This window comes from Coregonus lavaretus (assembly GCF_964263955.1).
Source record: "Coregonus lavaretus genome assembly, contig: HAP1_SCAFFOLD_3044, whole genome shotgun sequence".
Lineage (NCBI taxonomy): Eukaryota > Metazoa > Chordata > Actinopteri > Salmoniformes > Salmonidae > Coregonus > Coregonus lavaretus.
Genome location: NW_028166971.1, coordinates 36,579 through 49,051, shown reverse-complemented (window position 1 = coordinate 49,051; position 12,473 = coordinate 36,579). Strand labels below are relative to the sequence as shown.

The following is a 12,473-nucleotide window of genomic DNA, read 5'->3' as shown; positions in this document are numbered from 1 at the left end:
TTACCACCTGGGGGCGGCCCGTCAGGAAGTCCAGGATCCAGTTGCAGAGGGAGGTGTTTAGTCCCAGGATCCTTAGCTTAGTGATGAGCTTTGAGGGCACTATGGTGTTGAATGCTGAGCTGCAGTCAATGAATAGCATTCTCACGTAGGTATTCCTCTTGTCCAGGTGGGAAAGGGCAGTGTGGAGTGCAATAGAGATTGCATCATCTGTGGATCTGTTGGGGCTGTATGCAAATTGAAGTGGGTCTAGGGTTTCTGGGATAATGCTGTTGATGTGAGCCATGACCAGCCTTTCAAAGCACTTCATGGCTACAGACGTCAGTGCTACGGGTCGGTAGTCATTTAGGCAGGTTATCTTAGAGTCCTTGGGCACGGGGACTATGGTGGTCTGCTTGAAACATGTTGGTATTACAGACTCAGTCAGGGACATGTTGAAAATGTCAGTGAAGACACTTGCCAGTTGGTCAGCACATGCTCGGAGTACACGTCCTGGTAATCCGTCTGGCCCTGCAGCCTTGTGAATGTTGACCTGCTTAAAAGTCTTACTCACATCGGCTACGGAGAGCGTGATCACATAGTCATCCGGGAACAGCTGGTGCTCTCATGCATGCTTCAGTGTTGCTTGCCTCGAAGCGAGCATAGAAGTGGTTTAGCTCGTCTGGTAGGCTTGTGTCACTGGGCAGCTCGCGGCTGTGCTTCCCTTTGTAGTCTGTAATAGTTTTCTAGCCCTGCCACATCCGACGAGCGTCAGAGCCAGTGTAGTACGATTCAATCTTAGTCCTGTATTGACTCTTTGCCTGTTTGATGGTTCGTCGGAGGGCATAGCGGGATTTCTTATAAGCGTCCGGATTAGAGTCCCGCTCCTTGAAAGCGGCAGCTCTACCCTTTAGCTCAGTGCGGATGTTTCCTGTAATCCATGGCTTCTGGTTGGGGTATGTACGTACGGTCACTGTGGGGATGACATCATCGATGCACTTATTGATGAAGCCAGTGACTGATGTGGTGTACTCCTCAATGCTATCTGAAGAATCCCGGAACATGTTCCAGTCTGTGCTAGCAAAACAGTCCTGTAGCTTAGCATCTGCGTCATCTGACCACTTTTTTATTAACCGAGTCACTGGTGCTTCCTGCTTTAGTTTTTGCTTATAAGCAGGAATCAGGAGGATAGAGTTATGGTCAGATTTGCCAAATGGAGGGCGAGGGAGAGCTTTGTATGCGTCTCTGTGTGTGGAGTAAAGGTGGTCTAGAGTTTTTTTTCCTCTGGTTGCACATTTAACATGCTGGTAGAAATAAGGTAGAACGGATTTAAGTTTCCCTGCATTAAAGTCCCCGGCCACTAGGAGCGCTGCATCTGGATGAGCGTTCTCCTGTTGATTTATGGCCTTATACAGCTCATTCAGTGCAATCTTAATGCCAGCATTGGTTTGTGGTGGTAAATAGACAGCTATGAAAAATATAGATGAAAACTCTCTTGGTAAATAGTGTGGTCTACATCTTATCATAAGATACTCTACCTCAGGCGAGCAAAACCTTGAGACATCCTTAGTATTTGATTTTGTGCACCAGCTGTTGTTTACAAATATACACAGACCGCCACCCCTTGTCTTACCAGAGTCAGCCGTTCTATCCTGCCGATGTAGCGTATAGCCCGCTAGCTGTATGTTGTCCATGTCGAAGAAGAAGAGAAGAATGAATGAGAAGAGGGCTATGAATGTACTATGAATGTACTATGAATGTACTATGAATGTACTATGAATGTACTATGAATGTACTATGAATGAATAAAGTAGGTTATGGTAAAGTCATTCAATGAGTTGGGGCCACCTCTCTACTTCATTTCTCCTTCATCTACATTGATCTGAAAACATGGATAGTAGGTGAAAGCAATATGGTAGATGGTATGCCTACAAGGTAGGCCTATTTGGCCTTTACCTATCCAGTCCTTCCACATGGGTGCCGTGCAGATTAAAGAACATGGAAAGAAAGCTTTGTTAGACTACTGAGACGCACATAGATGGAAGCTACATCTGTAGGACCATATGTAGGGCGCAAAAAGGAACTAACACATTCCGTGCATAACAGACTCCAACCCCAACCCAACCCTGTCACCTAAGCTTCCCCCCAGCAACCTCCCCCCACTCCCCCTCAACCCAGGTCAACAGCTTGATGACCCCCGAGAACATATTTCCCATAGTGCATACATTCAGACCATCTGTGGCTCTCAACTAGCCTGGTTTCCGTTCTCTGTTCAGCTATTACATTCCACTCTTTGTACCACAGGAGTGGCAAGGAGGTACCAGCCTAAAAAGACTGGTACCCAGACTAGATCTAGACTCCTGACGGAGTGGATTATCCAGGAATCTAAGAGATGCAGAATTCCCTGCCTGCCAGACATTCTCAGAATGCTGGACATGCCGAAGTTCCATGAAGGTGACTCAGTTCACCGGAATCATAGGACAGGAAAGCCTGGAAAATCTAAAAAAGTCTCAAAAAGCCAAATATTACCAATCAAATTAACAAAATAATATTAGCATATTTGTCTGTCTGATCTGCTCTGCTCCCAAGACAACTCATCTGGCATTAATATGAGAAGAGCCAGACATATCTGTCTATCATCAGAGTCAGCTCCGTTCAATTTCAGCTCTTTTGCATTTGATGCAAAAAATTATAATCAGTAATGAAAATTTAAAAAAAGCGACTAAGACTTCTGTCTGAGGGGCCTCACTAGGGGCCCTATACATCTATATGGGGTGCATCCCAAATGCCACCCTATTGTTCCCTCCCTATGTAGTGCACTGCTTTTGATCAGGGCCCATAGGGATAGGGTGCCATTTGGGACGTAGCCATGTATTCATATGACAGGAGATAGCAATCTGTTTCTTGTCAGAGCTAAGCTCTATTCTATTAAATCAATTTCAATTAAAAAAATTCAGTGATCAAACTGTAGAAAAAATTCATAACATTTAGTTTTGTGAGACCTAACTAGACACAAAGGGCCTTGTATTTAAATAAAAAGTTTAGGTAAAAATCGAAGTTTTCCTAATAATTGACAGAATTGCAAATCAAGAATCACACAGCTGCCATTCACTAGTGAGCCAGTAGAATATTAATAGTGATTTGTAATTGGTAGTCTCAGAAGGTTTCGCTTCCTGGATCCCCAGATACTTGCTGTCTGTCTGGGTAATTTGACGACGACCCTTAAAATTAGATGCAGACTCAACCACTGTCTGTCCCCACTTTAATGAGCGCAATATCCCCCTGTCTGTCTGAATACATTCATTAACGGTATTCTGTCTTTCTTGTGTTCATTCTAAAATGACTCCAAAGTCCCTTGTAGATACAAACTGTGCTTCCATTGTTCCTAGTCCAGTGTGTTTGGGGTTCCAGATACCTGCAGGTCGCCTTTTAAAAGACCACATTCTGTTTTGCACTGTGCTGAACTGAACTATGGAGGAGCCCTGGGTTCAAGTAGTATTTCAAATCTATGCTCTAGCCTGCCTGGAGTGCCAGATAGGTGGGGTTTACAGTGTTGGAAACTATTCTATTCGTCCATTAAACCAGGCGAGCTCAATCAAGCACAGATAAAGTATTTGAAATTATTTCAAATAGTAATGAACCCAGGCTTCGGCCGGAGTGAGAAAAGAAGAATGCCTTGCAGTGGAATAGCGTTCATACCAGCAGCAGCTATATATACACATCAGAATGCACGGCCCGGGGGGTTCCGTTCCAACTACCCCAGCTGTTACCCTCTCTGTCAGCTGGACAGGAAGAGAATGACGTCAGCTACACCCTAGATGGTAGAGGTTCCCCTTAGGTACAGCGACCATATGAATCCACCGTCTCAGAGTAGGAGTGCTGATCTAGGAACAGTTTAGCCTTTTAGATCATAATAATTTAGATACCATGGACAAGGGGGACTTGATACTAGATCAACACTCAATGTCCATTCCCAAATCAACCACTGAAATCAGGTCTGAAACCTGTGGCCCGGGGCCATTTTAAGCCCGCCACCTGATTTATTGCGGTCCCACTGGTGGTGTCAATACTAGCCTCTCTCTTTCAGAGTATTTTAATATATTTGATGGTGAGGAAATAGGAATATTTTACGGAGCCAAGAAGAGATGGTAGCTGGCAGAAAGAACATCTGTGGCTAAATTAATGGTTCGAAATCAGTCAATGTTAGAATAAAAAAAACATAGGTGTTTTTTTCCTTCCACCTAATCTTGAAAAGTGTCTGAATGGAAAACGTATTGATTTGTCTCTCTCTCTCCCTGCTCTCTCTCCCTGCTCTCTCTCTCTCTCTCTCTCTCTCTCCCTGCTCTCTCTCTCCCTGCTCTCTCTCGCTCTCTCCCCACTCTCTCTCTCTTCTCTCGCTCTCTCACAAGTAAATTTAACACTGACTGCCTTTGCACTATCTATTCCCCTGTGTGAGTACTGAGGCGTGACAACACTCATTCGCTCTTTTTCTGAAAAAGAAATCCCCAGAGATTTATTAAAAATACCACAGACTGCCTGAATCAGTTTCGGTTTGCAGAGAGGAGAGGGGGCATCTAGGCGAAGCGTGGACCCCACACACACACACACACACACTGCTTGTCGGGTGTAGAGATATGCATGCATAGCTAATAACACAGGCAGACAATTTCTCTCCAGGGCGCTCATCTGTCTCTCTCTTGCAGACGGAGGAGCACAGAATGGAGAGAGAGAGATGAAGGAGGGAGGAGAGGGGGAGGACAGGGGAGAAAAGGGCAGGAGGGGGCACAAGCCACAAGATGTTCTGTGAAATGTAAATTTCTCAGTCCGACTATCGTTCCTGTTCCACCGTAGGGCTCTCTCTCTCCCTGCACAGTGAAATTACAAATGGTGGCTGCCGGATTAAAAACTACAACACAAAAGAGAGCGACAGCCAACAGGTTGTGTAATACTTGTCATTCAGAGCACAGCCATGTTAGAAAGGTCTTGTGCAATCTGGGATCCTTGGGACATCCCTACCCCATTAAAGTTGACATTTAAAATGGTTAAGGTAAGGGTTAAGGTTAAGGTTAGGGTAGGGTTAGGATTAGGGTTTAGGGTAGGGACGTCCCAAGGATTTCTGATAGCACTGACCATGTTAGAAAGGCCTTGGGTTCGTCAGTTGTCCCTTTTATGTTTTTAACCATAGATTTCCACTATGTGCAACAAAGGTGCTGAGGCTTTAGCAGACAAACACAGTCTTGTAGCACACAGAGGGCAGATCCGGGTTTGGAACGGCGGTTGGTCACACATGGATACAGGCCTAATAATAATCCCACAACCGATCACCACGCAGTGCTGAGTGACTGACAGTTAGGACAGTGAGTGACATCATCAATGTGGGCCCAGGGGCCGTGACAGATTTGTCATGACAACGAGCCAGCCTGCGTCCCAAATGTTACCCTATTCCCTATATAGTGCACTACTTTTGAACAGGCCATGGTCAAAAGTAGTGCACTAAATAGGGAATAGGGTGCCATTTAGTCTGCAGCCCCAGTATGAATATAGTCTCTATAGTCCCTCTGGCAGGAGAGGCAGGAACCTCATGATGGTTATGATAGACCTGTCCACACAGATCACTGTCGCAGTGTGTGTGTGTCTGTGTCTGATGGGCTGATTTGATCTCTATGGACTGTTAACCTAAGTCCCCCCAACCTCCCACCCTCCCTCACCTCATCCCCTCCCCCCCTCACCCCCCCCCCCCCCCCCACCTCATCCCCCCCCTCACCTCACCTCACCTCACCTCCCCCCTCTCTCGTCATCCCCCCCCCCCTCTCTCTCTCTCTCTCTCTCTCTCTCATTCTCTTTCTCCCTCATCCTTATCTCCCTCTGTCCCGTCATCCATCTGTCTGTTGTTCGCTAGCAGCAGGAGGTGAACAGGAGAATGCCCAGAGAGAGAGCCGAGTGAAGCACCAGCGGAGGAGAGGGAGAAGTGGGGGGGGGGGGGAGAGGAGAGAGGGGCGAGAGGGAGAAGAGACTGAAAAATGATTATCGGTACCACAGAGTCAGCACTGTTTGAGGCTGTTATCACACACACACAGACACAAAGACACACACACACACCTCATCACGTCTACTACTGTACAATACAAGATATCTACAAAGTCTTAGAGTGATGGTATCAATCCCAAATTATGTAACTTTATTTATAGCTGCAAAATCAACACAAAGATGTATAACATAAGGTTTAAAATCTCCCCAAAATCCTGGATTTTCCATGTTAATCCATTTGTCATTTACTCAATTTACAAACCGTGACAATATAACTTCTTAATAGCACTCACTTTAAGACACAAACAAACAAACAGACAGTATTCCGACACAACGCAACGGAACTGCGAACTGGGTTCTGAAGTCGTCATGGAGATGGTCGGTAGGGTGTTTATGGGATTGGTAACTTCCTGTTGTCCCTGACAACGGGACTAAGACACCCTGAGCTTGGATTAGACACCGCAGAAGAGGAGGATGAGACACAGTTAGCTGAGGAGAGAAGAGGAGGAAGAAAGGAGAGGAGAGGAGGAAGAGGAGGAGAACGAGAGATTGGAAGAGATGATTGGGGAGAGGAAGAGATGATGATAAAAGAAAGGAAGTGGAGGTAAGAACGGAAGATAAGGATGAGAGAGTAAAAGATGAGAAAGAAGAGATTACGAATAAGATAGAGGTGGGAGGAGAGCAGAAGAAAAGAGAGAGAGAGAGAGAGAGAGAGAGAGGGTGGGGGACTCAATGTAAATGTGCAGACCCCAGTGAGACTGTGCTGAGCTGGTCAGATTCCTTGCTGTGCCTCTACTTCTGGTTCTGCTGACAGAGAAGCCCCAACCAGCTGGCTGCTACAGATGCCACACTCTCCCCTCACACCCCCCATTGAGAGAGAGGGGTGCTGGGGGTAGAGGAGCAGGGGAGGTGGGTGGTGCTGGGGAAAGGGAGAGTGGGGTGTGTGCTGGGGGCTCGAGGAGGAAAGAGAGTGGAGGGTGTGGGGGATCAGGGGTTGGAGAAGTAGGGCTACTCTCTCCCCTCCTCCACCCCAGAGAGAGTGGTGGTAGTCTGGGGTGGAGGGGCATGGAGTTGGGGAGGGGCCAGGATAATAGGGATTTAGCTAGAGATGCCAATGATGTGGTCTGGTAGGGTGTGGCAGGCTAGTCATCCATCCCCCCATCATATCTAGAGTGGTGTGAGAGGGGTCAGTTACTGCGGTACAGTATCACCCGAATGGGGTGTGGTAGCAGGGTTAGCTGGCTGTTATGTGCATAAAGACTGAATAATAATATTGGTTGTGAGATAGTCTGGCAGCTATAAGCCCTTGATTAAAAGAGGGTGACAGATTCATACAAGTAGGTGATATACACTCAATCAACAGCCTTAATGGCCATGTACTCTTATAATCTCCTCCGGCACAGCCAGAAGAGGACTGGCCACCCCTCAGAGCCTGGTTCCTCTCTAGGTTTCTTCCTAGGTTCCTGCCTTCTAGGGAGTTTTTCCTAGCCATCGTGCTTCTACATCTGCATTGCTTGCAGTTTGGGGTTTTAGGCTGGGTTTCTGCTGATGTAAAAAGGGCTCTATAAATACATTTGATTGATTGTTTGATGAATAGTCGACGACATTCAAGTCGGTCATGTTAGCTGTCATTGAGTCCCTTCTTCTCTGACTCAATAGTTAGCTACAGTATACCTACTCATCCTATTCTACTCCTCACCAGTGGTTGGTGGTGGAAGACAAAGCATATTGTCTTTGTGTGAATGTTCACCTCAGGGTGTACAATAAAGTTTTATCCCATTCCATTCTGTTCTACACCCGTGGTTGCTGGGTTACGAAGCGTATCCGTTGTGAGTACACCAGGTCGGCGACGTACAGCGCCAGGTTGATGAAGCTAAACACCGCCACGACAACCTTACTATCCCATGGACACCGGCCCCGCGGGCATGACGACGGTCGCTCTGGCGACCCGTACTTCCTGTCGAAGCAGAACACAGGCCAGACGACGGAGGCGCTGAGGTAGAGAAGAACCGCCAGGAGTGTGTAAACAACAACAAACCGGTCGAATGGTAATTTCAAACACCCTGTGCGACCGGACACGGTCAATATAACCACGACGGTTGTCATGGCAAAGCAGACGGCATAGACAACCACGCAGTAAATTGTAGCAACGTGACGAGAATACTCGCTCCCGTTCGCCAGAGCTCCGAAGATAATGCACGCCACGAAGCCCTGGACGACCTTGAGGAGGCCGGAGACGGTTGCCATGTAGCCCACGACCCGGCCCGGTTTGGCCCGGGAGAGGATCACCTCGGCGCCGTAGGCCAGGGAGCCAGCGATGGAGCAGACAGTGACGGCGACGCGGAAGTTCCGGACCTCACAGCCAGCGTAGGGGCACTCTGCTCTGACAAAGTAGACCGGGTACACAACCGAGGCTGTCACATACCTGGTGGAAGAGGAAGAGGAGAGGATAAGGAGATGTCATGTTTAGTGATGTCATGTTAGTGGTGTCACGGTTAGTCAGTGATGTCATGACGTTTCAGACTTGTTTGTTTCATTTTGATGATGTTATGATGATTACGGTGATGTGATGTCATACGTACATGAGGGTCGCCAGGGCGGCGAATGCCACCGTCAGGTTATCCCAGGAGACGGGCAGACAGGCATGGAGATGGGTGGCGTCCAGGAAGAACACCACCGTCGTCATGCCAAAGCACGCACACCACACCGCCATGCAGAACACGCCGTACGACCCGCCGCTGTAGCCCGCACTGTGGCTCACCATGGCGACCACCGAGCAGCCCAGGGCCAGCTGGGAGAGGCGGGCAGCGCCAAGCGAGGAGAAGACCGCCGCCTTGTTGAGGTACTGACCCCCCTGAGGGTTCATAGTCAGCAGTCAGGGTTCAGAGGTCAGGGTTCAGAGGTCAGAGGTCAAAGGGTTAGAGGTCAGAGGTGAGAGTTTGTGGGGTAAGGGGGGGGTGTCTGTCCTCTACTGGAGTAGGATGAAGTGGAAAACGTGACAACACAAAGCAAGTCTTGAATGTATCGACTCATGAACCAGGTGTGCTTGTGCATGGGTGGTTGCTTCTCGCTCCGCTGTCTCTGCCGGGACACTAGGGACTGTGTATTTTCTGGGTCTCTATTTATGTGTCAGTGACTCACGGTATGTCACAAAGAAAACATGTCAAAATGCAGCCGTCCCTTGTCGGCCTCGTGGGTGAAACTCTCTCTCTGGATCACACGTGTTTAGAAGAGCTTTGACTGATCCACTGTGCATACACATCAAATTGGCACACTCTTGTGTAGTCAGAATATCTTCTTGAGTCCATATATTTCTTGTGTCCTTACATATATATTTATTCCGTCCTCTGATATATTTCTTGAGTCCTTGAAAACTGGACGTCCATAAAATCCAGTACCGGTATTTACATCCAACTGCTGAATTCAAAAGAGCCGGCCCACCTTTTCCTCTTTTGAAGATACTTTTAGCCTCTGTCACAGCTTTTCTTCTCTTGGACGGTACAGTACAGTATCAGTTCTCATCTGTGAGTTAGCTTTGAGTTATCATAATTTTGTCATAACCCGGAATATAATCCCAGTATGTAATATCATGTAATAATCCAATATAATCCGGTCCAGTCACCTTGTCTGTCTTCCGATGGTCAAGCTTGAAGTCCTCAGGTCCACGACCACGCTTTGTGGGTGTCTGTCTGTTGCAGTACACACTCTCACTGACACCACCAAGACATGTGGCCCAAAAGCCACCTCTCTCTCTCTCTCTCTCTCTCTCTTTCCCTCTGCTCTCTCTCTATTGCTCTCCCCATCTCTCTCTCTCTCCTTCTCTCTCTCTCTCCTTCTCTCTCTGAGGAGACATGGAGGTGGTCAGTCAGTCAGTCAGACAGTGAAAGTTATTTAAATGCAAGGGTTGGGCCGATGGATGTGTGTGTGAGGGGTAAAGCACGCAGACACGTTCCAGACTCTAAGGAATGGAGAGAGATGACCAAGCTGACTATAAATAGAGACACATTCTACAAAGACATGAGGAGAGAGAGAGAGAAACAGGTCACATGAACTTTATAGAATATTGTAGGTTACTTTCAACAAGTTGACATTTGGCTTTTTATTAGTAGGTAGTCTAATGACTGAAGTTGACATTTGGCTTTTTATTAGTAGGTAGTCTTAATGACTGATCCCCAGCTTGAAATCGGCCTATTCATTATTACTATTCATTATTACTATTCATTATTACTATTCATTATTACTATTCATTATTACTATTCATTATTACTATTCATTCCCCAGCCTCGCCACTTCCACTGTCACCTGACCAGAGGGGTTGGGTTAAATGTGGAAGACACATTTCAGTTGAATGCATTCAGTTGTACAACTGACTAGGTATCCCCCTTTCCCTTTACCTTGTTTATTGTGATAGAAGAGAGCATGCGCTCTCTAACCTGGTATAACAACCTAGCCTGACGACTCACACTAAATTCTTCCACTGCTCTGTCGTTCGCTACAGAAGAAACACACGTCCGTGGGCATGGCGTAGTGCTTGGCCGTCCGTGGGCATGGCGTAGTGCTTGGCCGTCCGTGGGCATGGCGTAGTGCTTGGCCGTCCGTGGGCATGGCGTAGTGCTTGGCCGTCCGTGGGCATGGCGTAGTGCTTGGCCGTCCGTGGGCATGGCGTAGTGCTTGGCCGTCCGTGGGCATGGCGTAGTGCTTGGCCGTCCGTGGGCATGGCGTAGTGCTTGGCCGTCCGTGGGCATGGCGTAGTGCTTGGCCGTCCGTGGGCATGGCGTAGTGCTTGGCCGTCCGTGGGCATGGCGTAGTGCTTGGCCGTCTGTGGGCATGGCGTAGTGCTTGGCCGTCCGTGGGCATGGCGTAGTGCTTGGCCGGAGCAAGGAGTCTGCGTAGCCAAGGAACTAACAAGCGGCATGGACCAGGATATTGAGCCCTGTGTAAGAACTAGGAAGGTAGAAAACCAGTGAACCTTGAATGACATATCCTCTCATTCACTGGTAAATACTGCCATCTAGAAGGGATCAGTCTAACTGCAGTCACATTGTAGTAACGGCCCAAATGGAACCATATTGCCTCCTATATAGTGCACTACTTTTGACCAGAGCCCTATGAAACCCTGTGACCGTCTGTCACCAGAGCCAAGGAGGTTTCTACTGAGTGACCCCATCGTGACAACAGCTCTTCAATCTCAAGCTAGAGAAGGTGTGTGTGTGTGTGTGTGTGTGTGTATGTGTATGTGTGTGTGTCGGAGAAGGTGTTGAGGCTGGAGTAGTTTGGACAGTGGAATGGGGTTTCCTTTGGAAAAACCTCACCCCTTTAACCCCTAGTAGACTGACTGACTAGCCCAGTAGACTACCCCTCCTTCAGAAACAACAGGTCCAAAATGGTTAGTTGTTATTCATCTCTTGCCAATGAAGGTGTTTGAAGCTGAACCAAAGTGGACATTAATAGGGGGTTTCCTACCTGCGTGCCAATAGAGGTGTCTGAGTCTAAACTAAACCAGACAGTGGAAAGGTCCTACCTGGGGCCTGTTCATTAGACACCAAACAGAAGAAAATGGACTGAAACAAGGAGGGACTTCCTGGACTTGCCCAATAAGACATTCATTTGAGTTAATCGGTTGAAGCGCATTTAAAAACATGGTCCGTTGCCCTAATGAACTAGACCCTCTTACCTGGGTGCCCAATACAGGTGTTTGACGTAGAAGCAGGCCAGACAGGAAGGGTTTCCTCGCAGGGGTTTCCTCCAGGAACTCACAGCAGCAGGTTCTATACCTGGAACATACCATAACAGGGTTGTATTCACTAGGAAACAAATGGTCCGAAACAGGGAGAAGAAACACTTGTTTTCATTTTCTGTTGTAAAATGACTTGCTACAGTGTGCTCTAATGAATGTGACCAAGGATCCTACCTGTACCGAACGCCAACTCAGGTGTTTGAGGTTAATCCAAACTGGACAGGAGAGCTCGGAAAGAAACCCTCTGAAATACCCCCAATCATCCTACTTAAAAAACACTCCTCCCACCTGAATACCACTCGCCCTCCACAGCAGGTGTGTACAGACTGCAGACCTCCAACCCCTGCGCCTCCTCCACAACTCTCACCCTTCCTCCCCCATCAAAGACTGAGAGCAGTTGGAAGTAATTATAATATATAATAATATATAATAATAATATAATATGCAATTTAGCAGACGCTTTTATCCAAAGCGACTTACAGTCATGCGTGCATACATTTTTTTTGTGTATGGGTGGTCCCGGGGATCGAACCCACTACCTTGGCGTTACAAGCGCCGTGCTCTACCAGCTGAGCTACAGAGGACCACCATAATTACGACTCCTTGGGGTGTGTGTGTGAAAGAGAGAGAGCATGAGTGTACCATACCAGAATGTCTAGATCAAAGCCCCAGTCACCATGAGTCCAGGTAGGAACCTGAAAAACACAGGTACAGACACACACACACACTGATG

General features: G+C 47.7%; 1 protein-coding gene across 1 annotated transcript; it reads right to left on the bottom strand.

Moving 5' to 3' along the window:
• Positions 1-7,794: 7,794 nt before the first annotated feature.
• On the bottom strand, positions 7,795-8,869 carry LOC311114054 (myeloid-associated differentiation marker-like protein 2; the record flags this gene model as incomplete). Its single annotated transcript, XM_084189327.1, has 2 exons — positions 7,795-8,428; positions 8,586-8,869. The coding sequence occupies 2 exons, from the start codon at positions 8,867-8,869 to the stop codon at positions 7,795-7,797; spliced, it is 918 nt and encodes a 305-aa protein (XP_084045453.1).
• Positions 8,870-12,473: the final 3,604 nt, after the last annotated feature.